An 18,013-nucleotide genomic window follows, 5' to 3' on the forward strand; every position below is an offset into this window, starting at 1 on the left:
GGTGCCGGTCCTCGGCTCGTCCTCGAAATGAGGAACGGCAGCACCCGCCCCGCCCAGACCGGAACCAGCGCGCCGGACCCGATCTGGTAGCCCAAACGAAGCGAGTGCGCCGCCGCGTACCGCGCCGGCCGCGGAAAGCGGCGATGCGTCTGCACGGAATAACGGAGGCTCGCAGCCTCCTCGAGCGCGCGCACGATGTCGCTCCTTCCAGACAGATGCGCAAAGTCCAGGGCCGTGAGGCCGCTCGGCGAGACGCGCGAGCCTCTCCGCCGGTCGTCCCGATTGTTGAGCACGCGGCCACGCCGGACCTCGGCGGAATAGGAAGTGTTGGTGTACTCTTCCGTTGTCTTGGGCTCCAGCGCGGCCCCGGCCTCAAGGAGCAACTCGACACACGGCAGCGTGTCCGCGATCTGATGACGGTTGATGAAGCATACCCCGTCAGCGGCGCGCATGCACAGAATCATGAGGGGCGTCTCGCCATAACTTGCCCGTCTCCAGTCGAGTTGCTCGTAGCATCCCGTCGTGAGGAGCGCGCGCACGCAGTCGACGTGAGCATAGTAGCACGCTTGGTGCAAGGCGATGCCGTACACTGGGTTCGGCAGCTCCCTTGCCCGCTTCCGTATAATTTCAAGGACATCCGCGCCTGCGGCGATCGCGTCCTCAACGCCCTTCGCGTCGCCATAGTAGCACTTGACCGCGATGTCGGGCCCGGACGGAGGTGGCATCCTACAAAGTCGACTCGGCGCGGGCCCAGTCGAGGGAGCTCCAATTGGCCAAGCTCGGCTGATGAGGCAATTGCCCTTCACCACCCCTTCAACGAAAAACGGAGCCCTCCTCCAAAAACATTACGCGTCAGTACTTGAGCGCGCAGAAGCAGGCGCAGCCGGCCTTGATCCAGTAGCTCTGGTCGCAGAGCTTGACCTGGGCGTTGGTCTCGGAGACGAGGCTGTTGCGGAAGATCGTGACCTTGTTCGACGGGACCTCGAGCCAGAAGACGAAGTTCGTCGAGTGGCCCGTGGTGGAGAGCGTGCCCGTGCGCGTGAGGATCTTGTAGACGGGACACCGGTAGATGCCCTTGGTCGGCGTCTCGCGGTCGACCTGGGGCAGCAGGTGGATCACGGGCATGGGCGCGAAGAGCTCCTTGGGCCGCGGGTCCGTGAGCGTCTTCTTCCGCTTGTCCCAGCGCGCGCCCTCGAGGAAGAGGCCGTTGACGTAGCAGCCGTCCCGGGGCTTGGCGACGAGCTCGTCGGCGGCCTCGGCGAGCAGGATGTGGCCGAACTCGACCGTGTCGACGGGCACGGACGTCCGCCGCGCGAAGTTCTGGACGTTCGCGGTCATGAAGCCCTGGGGGAAGAAGAAGACGGAGATCCACAGGACGTCGGGGATGCCCTTGTCGATCCAGCCCTGGAGGAACGTGAGGCGCTTCAGCAGGTCCTCGTACCAGAGCGGCAGCGGTTTCAGCGACGGGTACGCCTTCGAGCTCCAGAGCTCGGGCACCTTGCCGTCGTAGATGAAGTTGCCCATGGCCTCGAGCTCGGAGGAGAGCACGACGAGGCCCTTCAGCGCGAGCTGGAAGGTCTTGAGCGTCTCGACCATGACCTTGCCCAGCCGCGTGAACCGCGTCACCTCCTGGACGATCGTCGTGTTCAGGCACTCGTCGTAGGCCGTCGGGTAGAGCAAATAGACGGCGTCGACGTCCCAGGGCACGGGCAGCGTCGCCTCCATGTCCTGGGCGGCCTTGGCCATGACGTCCTCGCGCGACATGCCGCCGCCGCCGGACGTCCGCGGCTGGAGCGACTGGATGATGGCGCAGTTCTCGTCGGCCTCGTTCAAAGCGAAGGTGATGGACGCGTTGTCGTGCATGCCGAAGACTTCGGGCTCGGGCATCATGGGCAGCGAGTCGATGTAGTCGAGGTACGACGCGAGCGGCGACGATTCGTCCGCGGCGATGGAGTAGTACGTGCCGCTCCGGCTGAAGCGGTAGTTGTCCGCGAGGATCTGGGGCGTCATGAAGTCGGACACGATGATGTCCGCCGTGCGCATGTCCTTGTCGTCCGTGATGCGGCCGCCGTAGTTGACGACGGACGTGAGCTGGCTCAACACGGCGTAGGGGATGTCGTCGTACTGGTTCACGTAGAGCTCGAGCTGCGCGATGCAGATATCTAAATCCGTCTCGTTGAACGTGTAGCCCACGTTCCAGCCCAGGGGGCCGAACTTCTTGCGCTCGATGATGAGCGCGTGGAAGAAGCACAATCCGAAAAGTAACTTCCGGTACTCCGACGGCTTGTTCGTCGCCGACAGGCCCTCGTCGTTCATCTTGAGGAAGGTCGTCTTCAGGTTCGCGCGGAGGCCCCGCGGCGGCTCCTTGGTCATCTTCACGGAGACCTGCATGATCGCGACGGGGAACGCGGCCGTCGGCATCGACGTGAGCCACAAACGAAAGTTGATGTTGATCTTGTCCTTGTCGAAGGACTCGACGATGCGTTCGAGGGTCGGGAGCCAGGAGATGCAGAGGTGGCAGTTCTGGAGCAGGACCCAGGACCCGTCGCCCGTCGACTTGTCGATCAATTTCTCCGCGATCTTGCCCTGGCCCTGGCCGAGCGCGATGGACGTCATCTTGTCGAGCATGCCCTGGCGCTCCGCCAGTTCCAGAATGTCCTTGTTCGGGTCGCTGCCCGTCGAGAGCACGAAGACCAGGGGCGTGATGTTCGACGAGTCGTCGAAGCAGAGCGGCAGGTCGAACGGCGGCGGCTCCGTGTACTTCTGGTGCATCTCCTTGGCGACGAAGAGCTGGACGCCGTCCATGAGCTTGTCGCGCCGCAGGCACCGCAAAATACACAGCGACTGGAGGCTCGACATCTCGTGGAAGGGCGCCGGCAGCTTCGACGCCTGGGGGTCGATCGCGTCGTAGACGCGCTTCCACTTGGCGAGCGACTCGCCGAACTTCGCCGGCAGCGCGGCGAAGGCCTCGTTCAAGCCCCCCAGCGCCTTGATCTCGCTCCAGACGTTGGGCTCGATCCAGTCCGGGTCCGGGTTCGGCAGGTCGATGGACCCGATGGTCTGGCCCGAGATGACGAAGCGCCACTCGAGCTGGTCCACCTTGTCGTCGCCCATCATGATCTTGATCGTCGCCAGGAAGCTAAAGAGCAGCTTGTGGCGCTCGAAGAGCGATCGGCAGACGTTCGTGTAGACGAAGTAGGTGAAAAACTCGTTCAAATTCACGATGCGCTCCTCGATCTTGTTCGACATGGGCGCGCGCTTCACGCCCGTCGCGAAGAGCTCCTTGAACCAGGGCAGCGCGTACTGGTACATGGGGTCGACGTTCGCCAGGTCCGCGAGGCAGAAGTACAACAGGCTCGCGCGCTTCGCGACGGGCCGGTACTCCTCGCTCGACTTGTTGACCTCGACCGTCGTGATCTCCGCGTCCTTCATCTTCGCCTGGACCTCGTCGGACGTCTTCTTCGCCTGGGCCAGCGTCTCGATCAAATTCGTGTCGTCGAGGATGTTGCCCGTCGAGTTCGACAGGAGGAGCAGGATCTCCGACTCGATGTCGAAGAGCTGCTTGTTCATCTGCGCCTGCTGTACCACTAATTGCGACTTCTTCTCCGCGAGGTCCGGCATCTCGAGCTCCACCGTCGCGCCGAGGAGCTGCTCCTCGAGGCCCGACTGCGTCACCGTGAAGTTCACCAAGGAGATCTTCACCTGGACCTCGGGCGAGTAGTGCGGGTTCGGCATCTTCGTGGTTAAGAACAAACGGAACTCCTCGTTGTAGGGGATCGTCGACTCGCCGAGCTTCATCATGTCCTGGCCGCCCTGCTTGAACGTCTGCTGCAGGAGGATGGGCTCGAGCGCCGCGTCGAGCGTCTCGCCGATGTTCTCGAGGAGCGCCCACTTGCCGAAGCGCACCTGGGCAGCACAAGAGTGATTCAACGTCGCTTCAGCGTGAGTGTTTCGCGCGCGCGCGTTTCGGAAAAAGCATCCACGCTTCGAGACCGTTCCGAGAGATGATCGCTCGTCCAAAAATCAGCCGAAACGAGTGGAAAACGGCCGAGATCGGAGCCTTTGAAGTTTGGAATTTCGCTCTCTTTTGCTGCCCCGAAGCGCACCGCGTTCTCCAAAGTCCGCAAAAAGTTCTTGTCGCTGAGCTTGGTGACGTCGAAGCCGTTCTTGCACATCTCCTTGTCCTTGGCCATGGTCCGCAGGAAGCGGTTCGCCTGGCCCTGGGGGTCGATGAAGAGCGACCAGCGCCGCGCGCGGTCGAGCATGATGCCGTTCTGCGTCGACAGGTTGTCCGTCGGCAGGCCGTACATCTGCCACATGCGCAGCTTCACGGGCTCCACGAGCGTCTGCACGAGGTCGCAGCCCGGCGTCGCCTTGATGCCCAGCTCGCCGAGCGTGGACTGCCAGCCGTCGACGACGTCCTTGCGGAACTCCGACGTGAAGGGGCCGAGGTAGGACACGGTGCCCGCGGACACTAAAACGTCGCCGACGCAGTTCTCCAGCGCCTCGGACAGGTGTTCTACGGTGGCGGCCCACCGCGTCTGCTCGCCGCCGAGGCCGCCGATGAGCTTGTCCGCGTTCGAGAGCCGCGTCTTGCACTCGATCTCCTTGTCCGCGAGGGACTGCTTCTCGTCGACGGCGGCTTTTAGGGATTGCTCGAGCTTGTCGAGCTTGTCGACGACCTCCTTGAGCCGCGACTGCGCCGCGTTCAGCACCGCCATCGCGCTGTCGAGCTCCGCCGTCGCCTCGGCGTGCTTCGCCTTCTTCGGCGCGACGCCCAGCGCCACGAAGTGGTACTTGTGCATGGCGTGGGCCCACATGCAGATCGCGCGGCACGCGACGGACGCCTTCTCGACCTGCTCGACGGTGAAGTCGGGGTTCGACATGTACGGCGACACCTTCTTGATGACCTTGTCGGGGATGTGGTCCTTGTCGTAGTCCTGGAGCATCTTCAGGAAGCGGTTCGCGTCGCTGAGGAGCACCTTCTGCGCGGGCTCGAAGAAGTCCTCGATCTTCTTGCCCGGCTGGTTCGGGTCCGCCTTTTTTATCGCCGCGACCTCGAAGTAGAGGCACGCGACCTCCATCGTCAGGCGCACGCCGCCGGGCGGGTTCCGCAGCGCCTTGACCTCGTCGATGTGGGCCTTCTTGAGCTCCTTGAGGCACTGCACGGCCGCGTCGAGCGCCGGCAGCGCCTCGTCGAGGTCCTTCTGCGCGTCCGCGGCGATGGCCGACGCGCGCTCCGCGATGCCGTTGGCCTTCTCCTCCTCGACGAGCACCTTGGCCTTGACCTCGTCGGCGGCCTTCTTGTCCTGGTCGATGACGATCATCATCTCGTCGACCTCCTTGCCCTTGGTGACCAACTGCGGCTGCAGCGCGACGAGCTCCTCCTGCATGCCCGCGACGAGGTCCTTGGTGGAGGTTAATTTGTCGAGGCCGATCTGGAGCCGGTCCTTCTTCGTCTTCACCTCCTCGCGCTTGTAGCTCAGGAGCGTCGCGAAGGATGATAATAATTCGAGGTAGCTCGTCGGCGTCACGTAGTTGTGGCGCCGCAGCATCTCCCAGAAGTCGGCGCTCTTGTGCTCGACGTCCTGGTGGATCTTCTTGAACATCTTGACGACCATGCCGCGGTCGTCCGCGGGCACCTGGCCCTTCTCCACGAGCGCGGACATGCCGACGGACTCGAGGGCCTCCGCGGGCCACTCCGTGAACCAGTCGATGGTCGAGCAGTTGACGAGCGACGGGAACTGGCGGAGCCGCTCGCGGAAGGTCTCGCCTAAAGGCGACATGCAGAGGCAGATGTGCATGTTGCGGCGCACGCGGATGATGTACTGCGCGAAGATGTTGATCTTCGTGGGCGGGATCTGCTTCTTCTGGCAGTCGATGCGGCACGCGGACATGATCGAGTCCATCTCCTCCGGGCCGTACAAATTCGGCACGTCGCCCGCGTTCAAAATGTTGTTGATGTCCTCGAGGAACGTCTCCATGACGACCTGCGCGTCGCTGAAGACGAACGCCGTGGGCTCGTCCTTGACGCCCGCCATCAGCAGGCACCGGCGGATGTCGTCGCGCCACTCCGTGAGGCCGTAGCCCTTGGCGATCTCGACCTGGAAGAGCTGGTAGCCGGAGATGTAGGTCGCCATCTTCGACATGGACTGGCGGCCGCTGCCGCCCACGCCCAGGAGCAGCGCGTTGCCCTGGGGCTGCCGCAGGATCCGCGCGATGCGCAGGACGTGCTCGATGGCGTCCAGGAACATGACCAGGGGCATGGGCGACTTCGACTCGCCGTTGTGCTCCTCGAGCTGGTCGTTGACGATCTGCTTGAGCTGGTCGATGTCCGTGACCTCGCAGTATATCCGCGGGTCCGCGTTCGGATCCAGAAAATCGCAGTACATGAGGCGCTCGTTGGTCATGATCTTGGACCACTCGATCCCAAAGTCCTTCGCCACCGTCGACTCGACGTGGCCCATGAACCACTCGTGGTCCTGCGTCGTCGTCAGCCGGTCCTCGAAGACTCTCTTCAACTCGTGGACCCAGAGCCGCACGACGCCGTCGGCCTGGTCGATCATCTTCGCGTTGCCCATGAGCACGCCCTGGAACACCTTGGCGAGGTCGCGCAGGTTGAAGGTGTAGTGCGACTTCGACGGCGTCGGGAGGAGCGTCTCGCAGATCGTGTTGAACGTGTTGATCGTCGACAGCACGATCTGCGACGTGAGCTTGGAGATCGCCGGCGTGAACCCCTCCAAAAAGTTGCCCAGGATCGTCCCGAAGATGCCCGCCTTGGAATTATCGGAAATGTCCGAGAGGCCGACGACGTTGAACGGCCGGACGAAGCGCGGCGTCACCTCCTGGCGGCCGCCGCCCGGCGGGCCCAGGGACGCCACGAAGACGACGTCCACGATGCGCCGGAACGCGAGGTCGTTGGCCCGGTCGTACCAGCCCTCCTGGGAGAACCACTGGCGCAGGATCTCGATGGGCGGCTGCGCGCCGTACGTCTCGCGCATGGGCATGTTGAGGTCGTCGACGTGGATGGCCATGACCTTGCCCGCGGGCGGGCCGAAGACGCCGCGGCGCCGCTTCTCGAACTTGCCGTCGAGCGTGTCCTGGGTCATGTTCGCGCTAGTCTGCGCGGAGAACGTCATCGTCAGCGGCGTGAACTCGGGCGCGATGGGCGCGCCCTCGCACTTGGACGAGCCCTGGAGGTACTGGGAGATGGTCACGGTCTTGCCCGTGCCCGTCTCGCCCACGAGCATGACGTGGTAGCGCTTCTTCAAGAGCTGCGCGAGCACGTACGTCGACCGCACGGAGTCGGCCGTGGGGACGATCAATTCCGAGAAGCTGAGCTTGTTGTCGACCTTGAACTGGTCGATGGTCTCCATCCACTTGCGCCACTGGCCGCCGTCGTCGGGCGACCAGACGTAGTCGTAGACGTCGCCGGCCTCGGGGAACTTTAAAGCCACTTGGTTCGTCGCGAGCTGCGCCCGGAGCCACGCGTCGTACATGCGCCGCGCGGTCGCCGCGCCCGTGCAGCCCACGGACCAGACGAGGGAGAAGATGAAGCGCGCCTCGACCTGGGCGACGAAGACGTCGACGTCCTCCTGCTTGGGCTTGTCGCGGCCCTCCTTCTCCTCGAAGGGCTCGAGGAAGCAGTCCATGAGGCGCATGAGGCTCTGGGCCAGGTTGTTGTCCATGGTCGGCAGCAACTCCTTCGTGTAGAGGCGCACGAAGGCGATGGAGCTGTTCAGATAGGTGTCGAACATGCGCACGAGCGTCGCCTTGAGCGGCGTCGCCGCGAGCGACGGGCTCTTGCGGAGCGTCGCCTCGATCCACGACTGGACGAGGACGTCGAGGCCCAACGCCTTGGGCTCCATGTAGATGATGCCCACGCGCGACACCGTCGCCGGCGACGCCACGAGCAGGTCCTCGACCTCGAACATCATCGTCATCTCGCCGCTCATCTTCACGGACTCGCCGGACACGAGGCAGAGCTTCTTGTTGTCGTCGAGCACCGTGTTCATGTTCTCGATCCAGATGGCGTCGACGGGCCCGTCGAACATGACCCACTTGCGGTCGGACGTCGTGCTCGACGCCGCGCGGCGGTACCTGGGCGGGAAAAGGGTGCGAAATTCCCAACTTCAAAGGCTCCTAGCTCGGCCGATTTCCACTCGTTTCGGCTGATTTTTGGACGAGCGATCATCTCTCGGAACGGTCTCGAAGCGTGGATGCTTTTCCCAGAACGCGCGCGCGCGGAACACTCACGTTGAAGCGACATTGAATCACCCTTTTCCTGCCCCGGGCGGTACATCGTCGACATGATGCCGTCCTGCCACTCGCGCGTGTTCTCGTCGAACTGGCCGTACATCTGGCCCATGGTGATGGACTTGGGGTTGAGCTGGTAGATCTTGACCTTCTCGTAGGCGAAGCCCTGCTCGCCGCGCATCTTGAGCTCGCCGAGCGTGTTCTCGAGGACGTGGAGGTTCGCGGACTTGCCGCCGCCCGTGGGCCCGACGAGCATGAGGCCGTGGCGCACGACGATCATCTCGTAGAGCTCGACGATCTTGCCGATGAACCAGCCGTGGGGCTGCAGCCCCTGCTCCTCGATCGTGAGCTTCATGACCGAGAACAGCGCGCCGTAGTCGAGCACGGGCCGCTTCTTCCCCGGGAAGAGGTCGCTGATGATGCCCTGGAACAGCGGCAGATCGCCGGCGAGGAACTTGGGGATGTTCACGTCCTGGAGCGCGCGCAGCAAGAGGATCATCTCGTCGGACTCGGGCTCCTTCCGCTTCAGATTACCGGCGGCCGTGATCACGGTCTTGACCGCGCGCATGCCGTAGTCGTAGTGGGGCTGGGACGAGCACTGCTCGGAGCACAGCTTGAAGGTCGTCACCATCTTCCGACCCAGATCCTTGGCCGCGGCGAAGCCGTACGCGAAGAACATGATCTCGCCGATCAGCGCGTAGTCGGGCACCATCATGGCCACGGGCCGGAACAGCGCGGAGAGCGAGTCGGGCAGCGCCGACCGGCCCGCGTAGCCCGGGTTCATGGTGATGAACACCCCGAAGCCGTCCTTGACCTTGATCGTCGAACCCTCGAACTCGATCTTCTCGACGTGGCCCTTGATCGCGAGCTGGATCGACATGACCTGCTGGCCGACGACCGAGAGCACCTCGATGTTGATGCGGTTGAACTCGTCGAAGCAGGCCCAGGCGCCGCAGGACGCCAGGCCCTTGAAGAACTTGCCCATGGCCTGGTAGTCCAAGCCGTCGGAGCAGTTGAAGACGACGCACTGCATCGCGACGGCCTTGGCCAGGTCCTTCGTGGTCTCCGTCTTGCCCGTGCCCGCGGGCCCCGCCGGCGCGCCGCCGAGAATCATCTGCAGCGCGCCCATCAGGGTCAGGTAGCACTTGTCCGTGAGCGGCGTGATCACTAAACGGAAGGAGTTGCCGAGGTACTCGTAGCCGTACTTGCGCCGCGCGGCGACCATCTCCGCCCAGAGGTCGCCGTCGTCCCAGTAGTAGCGCAGCTGCGACATCCACGCGAAGTCGGCCTTGGCGGAGACGCCGTCGTTGGCTAAACGCTTCATGACGTCGCGCGCGTGGACGTCGATGACGGCGAGCGCGCCGACCTGCGCGCGCGCGGCCTTCGGCAAATCGCCGCGCACGAGCTTGACCATGGCGTCGAGCTGCTCGAGCTGGCGCTCGAGCATGAGCGCGGGGCCCTCGGCGCCCTTCTCCTCGAAGAACTGCTCCGTCTCCGACGTCCAGTGCATCTGCGACCCGTTGAGGATGCACATGGACGGCCACTTCTGCATCCACTGCGTGCGCGCGCACTTGGGGTAGTCCTGGATGGCCTGGTCCATGACGTGGCGGATGGACGTGCGCATCATCGCCTCGACCTCGAGCATCCAGTCCTCGACGTTCTTCCCGACGGGGTCGACGGGGTCCATCATGGGCACCATCTCCTTCTCCGGCGAGATCATCTTCGTGATGGACAGGTCGGGCTGGAATTCCACGGCGTTGATGGCCTCGAAGCACTTCTTGAAGTGGGGCTGCACGCGCATGACGTCCTTCGACTCCGACAGGATCGACAGCAGGTCGTCGTTCGAGAGGAAGTAGAAGCGGCTGAAGACGCCGCGCTTCGTCTCGAGGTAGTCGTTGAGGCCCTTCTGGACCTGGTCCAGGAGCGTGCCCGAGTCCTTGAGGCGCTCGAGCAGCTTCTCGTTGTCGCAGAAGTCCATGACGATGGGGTTCGACTTCGCGGACGAGATCGTCTGCTTCCAGTTCTTGTCCACGGTCGCGAACTTGCGGCCCTCGCTGGGGAGCTGCTTGTTGATGTCCGGCGACTCGAAGATGGGCTGGAGGTACATCCAGTTGCGCTGCACGTTGAGCCACGCGTCTAAAACCTCGGAGATGATGTAGAGCTTGTGGTTCCAGCTCTCGATGCGCTCCTCGAAGGGGCCCTTGAAGGCGCTGAACTGCATGGCCTGGGTCGTCGTGACGTGCTCGTCCAAGATGGCCGTGATCTCGTCGACGCCCTTGAGCACGCCCGTGCCCGTGTCGCGGTAGTTCGAAATCTGGAGCTCCATGGGCGTCCAGTCCTGGAGCATCTTGTCCAGCGTCTGCTCGATGTTGAACTCCTTCGCCGCGGCCTCGGAAACTTTAGTAATAAGCTCGATCTGGGACGTCGGGTTCAGGTCGAGCATGCCCGCGAGCGTGAAGGACTCGTCGGGCACGAACTCCTTCATGCCGAGGCTCTCGCCGACCTCGTGCCAGTGGCGCTCGCGCATGCCCTTGTTGCGCAGCGCGACGATGATGGGCACGTTGGGCTTGAAGGCGGAGACCTGCTCCTTGATCTCCTTGGCGATGGACGCCTGGGGCCCCATGTCGTTGCGCTCGAAGAACTTGGACGCCTTCGAGATCGCGTTGCTGTAGTCGTTGACCTCCGACTCGACGGCCTCGGCGTCGAGACTTTGGAAGGCGGCGTCGTTCCAGGTCTTGGAGCTCTCGAGCCACTTCTGGGACGTGTTCCACAGCGCGTAGTAGGGCTCGAAGGCCTTCTTGATCTGCGTCAGGTGCGCGTAGTCCGTGACCTCGCGCTCGAAGAGGACCTCCCGCGAGTTGTACAGCCGCGCCTTCTCCGTCGCCGCCGTGATCTTGCCCATGCACTCGACGGCGCGCGCCGCGGCCTCCTTGACCTGCGTCAAATCCTCGTACTGCACGAAGGAGTTCGCGAAGGCCTCCAGCGCGTGGAGCGACTTCGTGAAGCGCTCCTGCTCCGTCATCATGTCCTCGAGGTAGCGCTCCCGGCTCGACTCGATGATGCGCGCCGTCTCCTCCGATTGCTGGGCGATCTTGCAGGGCCAGTAGGCCGCGCGGCCCTGCTGCTCGAAGTGGTCGAAGTCGACGCGGTACTCGAAGCCGTCGAGGACCGCGGCCATGAGCCGCATCTCGTCGATGAACTCCTGGAGGGGCCGGATGTCGTTGGGCACGTTCGTCAAATATTCCTCGAGCTCCTTCGTCTCCTCGATATCTCTGGGCTTCTTCTTGAGCGCCGCCTCGATCTTCGAGAACCGCTGGTCCAAAAAGACCGCGACCTGGGAGCAGTGGTCCGCGTGCGTCGCGAGCACGCTCTGCATGATGGCCATGTGCTTGTTCGCGAGCTCGTCGCGGAGCGCCGCGGCGTTGAGCATGCAGAGGCCCGCGGACAGCGGCCGGCCCGGGATCATCGCCTCGACGCGCGCCTTCTCCTCCCGGTGCGTGTTCAGCGTCGCCTTGAGCACGACGAGGTTGACCTTGACGGGCGGCGCGTCGGGCTCCTCGCCCTCCTCGACCTCCTCGTCGTTGAGCTGCGCGTGCGTCAGCCCCGCGACGTACTCGTCGACCTCGAGATTCAAAAAGTCCTCCCACTGGTGGAAGCAGTCGAGGTAGGTCCGCGCCGGGTCGATGGCCGCGCGCACGGCCGTCACGAAGGACTCCTCCAAATCGCCGATCCACCGCTCGTCCTCGCGGTAGGTCTCGACGCCGTTGAAGTCCGCGACCTTCTCGCCCGTGACGGCGCCGATCATCTCCGGCCTCGGCCAGAAGAGGCGCTCCATGATGTAGCGCTGCACGTGGGGGATGGCCCGCAGCTCCTTGATGGCGTGGCGGAAGGCCGACGCGACGCAGGACTCCATCTGGGATAATGGGGTTTCATAGTCAAAAGTCCGGCCCTCGACGGGCTCGATCGGCGCGTGGGGGCACTCCGCGCCCTCCTCCTTGCCCTCGTCGCTCTTGTGCCACTCGGCGATCTTCGCGTTGCGCGCGTCGACGGCGGGCTGGTTCAGCACGCGCTTCTCCGGCGTGATGATGACCGTCATGAAGAAGAGCGGCGGCATGCGCGGCGGCTCGTCGGCCTTGCGGTCCGGGTAGACGCACTCGACGTCGGACGTCGAGTTCACCGTGACCTGGCCCTTGCAGGCGTCGACCACGTAGTTCGTGTAGTTCGTCAAGGATTCAAAGGTCACGAGGAAGAGCTCGTGCGTCATCACGTAGTTGATCCGCTTCAGCAACAGATATAACTTGTTGTCCGGCCGCGAGTAGGAGGCCATGGCGCCCTCCTCGAGGTTGTAGACGGACCGGTCCGTCGTGGCCAGGTCCTGGCGGATGGACGCCGCCGTGCGCTGGACCCACTGCTCCTTCAACGTCCGCAGCGCCGCGGCGACGGCCGCGGTCTGCGCCGTCGTGAACTCGTCGGGCGACTGGGGCGCCGCGTGCTCCGTGGACAAAATCTTCAGGTCGTGGATGGCGATGGCGTGCATCTGCGTGTCCGTCAGCGCCTGGACGACTTCGACGGAGTCGAGGAACGTCGCCGACCGGAAGTCGACGGTGATTCTGGGGAAGTCGTGCGGCGGCGTCGCGACGACCCCCAGCCGCGGCGGCGGCGCGCGCGGCGGCGGCGCGGGCAGCATGAGCTGGAGGTAGGAACTATAATTCGCGACGTTGAGCTTGTCCGAGACGAAGACGATCTCGTTCATGACGGCCTCGTAGTCGGCGACGGCCTCGTCGACCAATGCTAAAATCGACCGCACGCGCGGCAGGTCCGCCTCGTCCAGTTCGTCGAGCTCGGGCTCGACGACGGGCACGCGGTCCTCCTCGGGCCCGAGCCAGGGCGTGCCGAAGACGTGCGCCTCCGCGACGCCCCGGAGCGCGTGCGCCTTCACGCCGGGCCCGTCGAAGGGCTTCAGCGACAGCGCGACGCCCAGCAGCCGGTCCCACTGCTCGCGCTTCGGCAAGACCACGACGCGGTCCATGACGGGCATGCAGCGGATGTGGTGCCGCACCTTGAGCAGCGCCTCGCACTCGCGGCGGCGCCGGAGCGCGCGCGTGAGCCGCGCGACGGCCTCCGCGAGGTCCTGCCACTTGAAGACGACGGCGGCGCCGTCGCGCGCGCACGTGCCCCGGTCGCCGCCCGTCCAGGTGAGCTCGTAGGCGTCGCCGTCGTCGCGGAAGCCGCCCGCGACGACGCACTCGCGCCACTCGGAGATTTTGGACGGGTCCGCGCCGGGCGGGTAGGCCAGCGCGAAGGCGCCGTGCTCCAGCTTCGCTTCGTCGCTCAGCGCCGCGAAGCGCTTGGCCACGGTCTCCTCGAGCGCGCCGTCGAGGAAGCACTTGAGCGGGAGGAAGGCCGGCTCGCCCGCCGCGACGTACTTGCCCGGCAGCGTCTGCGCGACCCAGGCGCCCAGGGCGTCGCCGAGGGACGCGGCCGTCGCCGCGTCGCCGGGCGCGGGCGCCGCCGGCAGGCCCCGGCTCGACGACGCCGCGGCGCCGTCCGTGCGGCGCCGCGCGACGTTCTTCGGCGCGGCCCACTTCTTCACGACGGGCGCGGTCCCGTCGCCCGTGATCTGCTCGTTGGACCCGCAGTACTTGGCGAGGTGGGCGCCGCTGTCGCCGCGGAGCATGCACTCCTCGATGAGCTCCGCGGACCAGTCGAACTCGACGGGCGCGGCCTTGGACGGCGACTTCATCTTCCGCTTCTTCGTCGGAGAGCCCTTGCCCTCCTTGGCCTCGCCCTTCGCGGGCGCCATGCCGGCCCGGGCGAAAGGGCTCCCGAGCCCGCGGCGCGGCCCAGCTGACCCCGCGCGCGAGAGAAACCGCGGCCGCGGTGGTCGGCCCCAGCCCTGTGAGGGGCGGCAGCTAGCGCGCGGGCGGAACGGGCCGGGTACGTTGCAGCGGGCGTATCATCCGAGGTATTGTTGCCTTCAGCTTCAGCGACCGCGATCTCCGCAGGTGCGTAAGCTTTTGAGCCAAGCGCGCGCTGCCGCTGCAAGCCGACAGCGCTCTCGACGACCCCGCGGCTCGACTCGACGGATCGCCGCACCGCCGATGGCGCGCTGGTCCCAGGTTTTAATGCTGCCGAGCATGGCGCGGTCGCTGCGGCCGACGTCGCGGGCGGCGCGCGTCCCGACGCGGCGCGCCGCGTCGAGCCTCGACGAGCAGATCGCGCGGGGCGCGCCGGGCGCCGTGGAGCAGCGCCTCGCGGAGCTCGGCTACGAGCTGCCGCCCGTCGGGACGCCCAAGGGGTCCTACGGCCTGACGAGCCGCATGGGCAACACGCTCTACGTCTGCGGCCACCTGCCCATCCCGCCGTCCGGCGAGCTCATCGTCGGCCGCGTCGGCGCGGACCTCGACGCGGACGCCGCCAAGGACGCGGCGTTCTGGTGCGGCATGAACATCCTCGCGACGCTCCGGGAAGTCGTCGGCTTCGAGAACGTCGTGCAGGTCCACAAGCTCGTCGGCTTCGTCAACTGCGTCGACGGCTTCGAGGCCCAGCCCACGGTCATCAACGGCTGCAGCGACCTGCTCTACGAGGTGCTCGGCGACAAGGGCCGCCACGCGCGGTCCGCGGTCGGCGTCAACGTGCTCCCCCTGGGCGTGCCCGTCGAGATCGAGGCCGTCGTCGAGGTGAATTAATTAGTCCTCCTCGACCTTGTTGACGCTCGCGTCGCGGATCGTCGCCACGGCGGCCTCGAGGTGCGCGTCGAAGTCCGCGTCGCTCATGGCGCGGGACGCGCCCTCCATGAGCGCCCGCGAGAAGGAGCCGATGACGCCCGGGTTGCGCGCGAGCTTGCGCGTCGCCTCGGCCCGGTCGTAGCCGCCGGAGAGCGCGAGCACGCGGAGCACCTTGGGGTGCATGACGCACGACGAGTAGAGGCCGTCGCACTCGGGCAGCGTCAGCTTGAGCATGACGACCTCGTTCTCGCCCAGCGCGTGGAGCGCCTCGTGGAGCGCGTTCAACAGCATCTCCTCGGCGAGGGCCTTGTCCGGGCAGCGGATGTCGATTTCGGGTTCGACGATCGGGCAGAGGCCGCACTTGAGGACGCGCTTCGCCAGGGCGAACTGCTGCGCGACGACGGCCCGGATCCCCGCCTCGTTGGCCGCGGCGATGCGGCTCCGCATCTTCGTGCCCGCGACGCCCAGCTTCTTGGCCCGCTCCAGGAGCGCCTCGAGGTCCGGCGTGTCCCGCATCAGCTGGCACCCGTCGACCTCGGGCTCCAGGCCCTTGTCGCACTTGAGCAGCGGCACGCAGCGCTTCGTCGCCCAGAGGTACTCCGGCGCCGGCAGGCCGCCGAAGGTCCGGTCCATCGTCTTCTCGAAGAGGATCGCCGCGAGCACGCGTTCGTCGAACGCCGGCGATTTGACGATGCGCTCGCGCATGGCGTGCACGGCGTCGTACATGGCCTCGTCGCCGTCGTAGGCCGACGGCTCGACGCCGTAGTCCGCGAGGGCCTTGGGCGTGCTGCCGCCGCTCTGGTCCAGCGCGGCGACGAAGCCGGCGTCCTCGCCGAGGCGCCGCAGCTTCTCTATCCTCGCGTTGGCGTTCTCCTCCGCGGCCGTGGAGCCGCCGCGGACGCGCAGCGCGGCCGGGCGCAGCGCGGCCGGGGTCTGGCGCGCCGCGACTGCGGCGAGGCACAGGGCCAAGATCGTAGATTGAGCAGCCATTGTCTTGTCTCGCTCCGACTTCAATTTTGGCCAAGTCGGTCGTCACCTCCTTTGGCGGCGCCCGGCAGCACCGCCACCGCTCCCCGGCGGTCGCTCTCGCCTGCTCTGTTCGGACTTCCCGAAGCTTCGCCTCCTGAAGCGTCCCTCAAACAAAAAGCGTCTCCAACGTCGTCGACCGTGGAGATGTCGGAGGCGGTCGATCTCACGATTTGTCCGATTTGCCTCAGCGAGTCAAAGTCCGCGGCCGACGACCTGTTGACTTCTGCGTTTTGATTTTGTCAAACTCTAAAACGTCGTTGGGCGACCTGCCGCCGCGCCGCGAGCCGCCGCACACCACACGCACCGCACCACCGCGACCCCGCGCCGCCGCACCAGCCGCAACACCGCAACACCGCGACCGAAAACGCCGATGGCGTCGCCGCTCGAGCGCGCGCGGCGGACGCTTTTGGGCGCCCACGACCTGCGCATCGACACGGAGCAGCTCCAGCCGACGTGCGTCGCCGTGGCGAGTAACGGCGCCTTCGCCCTCGTGGGCTGCACGGACGGTAGCGTGCGGCTGGCGGCGCTCGGGAGCGCGCGGGCCGCGCACAAGCTCTCGTTCCTCGGCCAGTTGGTGAGCCGCGGCCTGAACAACTCGCTGCTCGTGACGATCTCCATCGCCGACGACTGCCGCCACGCCTTCGCCGGCGCCCAGAAGGGCGCCACCGAGGCGCTCGCCTGGGACTTCTCCGCCGCGCCCGTCGCGGGCGGCGCGCACGAAATCGTCGACGCGACGCGGCAGGAGAGCCGGAGCGACAGCAAGCTCCGGGGCTTCGTGGCCTGCGCGCGCGCGGCCCCCTGCGACTACCGCCTCCTCTGCGGCCGCGGCATCAAGAACGCGCACGTCTGGCGCGTGCACCGGCCGGGCCTCGACCAGGGCAGGAAAAGAGAGCGAAATACAAAGGCTCCTCTCTCGGTCGTTTTCCACTCGTTTCGGCTGATCTTTGGACGAGCGATCATCTCTTGGAACGGTCTCGAACGCGCGCGCGCGGAACACTCACGTTGAAGCGACGTTGAGTCTCTCTGTTCCTGCCCAGGCCTCGACGCGCGCGAGCCGCTCGAGTGGGCGCTCCTCTACGACCTGCCGACGAACGCGGCGGGGTCGCTGAACTTCGGCGGGTTCCTCGATGGGGGGCGGAGCGTCTGGGCCAAGTCCGAGGGCGGCGTCGTGCGCCTCTGGCGCGCGGACGGGTTGCCGGACCCGCCCGCGTGTTCTGCCCCCTCGGAGGACCTCAAGCAGTCCAAGGAGGCCTTCGCGGTCGTGCCCGCGGGCGACGGGTCGGCGAGCGACGCGACGGCGACGCCGGGGACCTACGTCGTCGTCGGCGGCGCCTACTCGCTCAAGGTCCGGGACCTCGCGGGCGTGCCGCGCCCGGAGCTGTCGCTGCCGCCCCGGCCGTCCGCGGCGTTCAGCCGCCGGTCCGCGCCGCGCACGATCACGTCCATGGCGCCGGCGACGTCGGGCTGCGCCGTGGCCTTCGCCGACGGCGCCGTCGCGTGGTACGACGCCGCGGCGGGCACGCTCCTCGAGCTCGACGCCGCGCTCGGCGCGCCCCCCGCCGTGTCGTGCTGCGCGCTGCCTCTCGGCGGGGCGCTCGTCGCCGTCGCGCGCTGGAACGTCAAGGAGCGCGAGGGCGGCGTGCTGCTGCGCGTCGCGCCGGGCGGCGGCGACGCGCGCGCGCCGACGGCCGCGGACGACGCCGCGGCCGCTTTATGGCCCCGCGCGGCGCTCGTCGCGCCCGAGCCCCGCGCCAAGTCGCCCCGCGGCGCGACCCTCGCGCCGGCGAAGAAGCCGCCTTCGTCGTCGAAGAAGCCGCCGGCCGCGGCGACGAAGACGCCGGCGTCCAAGGGACCGAAGCCGCCGACGTCGGGCAAGCGCAAGCTCTCCTCCGCGGCCAGGGTCGTCGGCGCCGCGGAGACGCCCGGCGCGCCGAGCCACGCGCCCGCCGTGACGACGCAGCGCCGCCGCCTCGACACGCCCGGCGCGGCCGACAAGCCGA

General features: G+C 66.4%; 3 protein-coding genes across 3 annotated transcripts; 1 reads left to right on the forward strand and 2 right to left on the reverse strand.

Annotated features, from left to right (window-relative positions):
• Positions 1–852: 852 nt before the first annotated feature.
• On the reverse strand, positions 853–13,285 carry AURANDRAFT_22564 (hypothetical protein; the record flags this gene model as incomplete). Its single annotated transcript, XM_009036442.1, has 5 exons — positions 853–915; positions 967–3,906; positions 4,107–8,100; positions 8,301–12,214; positions 12,347–13,285. The coding sequence occupies 5 exons, from the start codon at positions 13,283–13,285 to the stop codon at positions 853–855; spliced, it is 11,850 nt and encodes a 3,949-aa protein (XP_009034690.1).
• Positions 13,286–14,393: 1,108 nt separating this feature from the next.
• AURANDRAFT_22059 (hypothetical protein) lies at positions 14,394–14,945 on the forward strand (the record flags this gene model as incomplete). The annotated part of the gene is made up of 1 exon (XM_009035983.1): positions 14,394–14,945. The coding sequence occupies one exon, from the start codon at positions 14,394–14,396 to the stop codon at positions 14,943–14,945; it is 552 nt and encodes a 183-aa protein (XP_009034231.1).
• AURANDRAFT_58733 (hypothetical protein) lies at positions 14,946–17,459 on the reverse strand (the record flags this gene model as incomplete). The annotated part of the gene is made up of 2 exons (XM_009036441.1): positions 14,946–15,833; positions 17,448–17,459. The coding sequence occupies 2 exons, from the start codon at positions 17,457–17,459 to the stop codon at positions 14,946–14,948; spliced, it is 900 nt and encodes a 299-aa protein (XP_009034689.1).
• Positions 17,460–18,013: the final 554 nt, after the last annotated feature.

This window comes from Aureococcus anophagefferens, assembly GCF_000186865.1.
Source record: "Aureococcus anophagefferens unplaced genomic scaffold AURANscaffold_4, whole genome shotgun sequence".
NCBI lineage: Eukaryota > Pelagophyceae > Pelagomonadales > Pelagomonadaceae > Aureococcus > Aureococcus anophagefferens.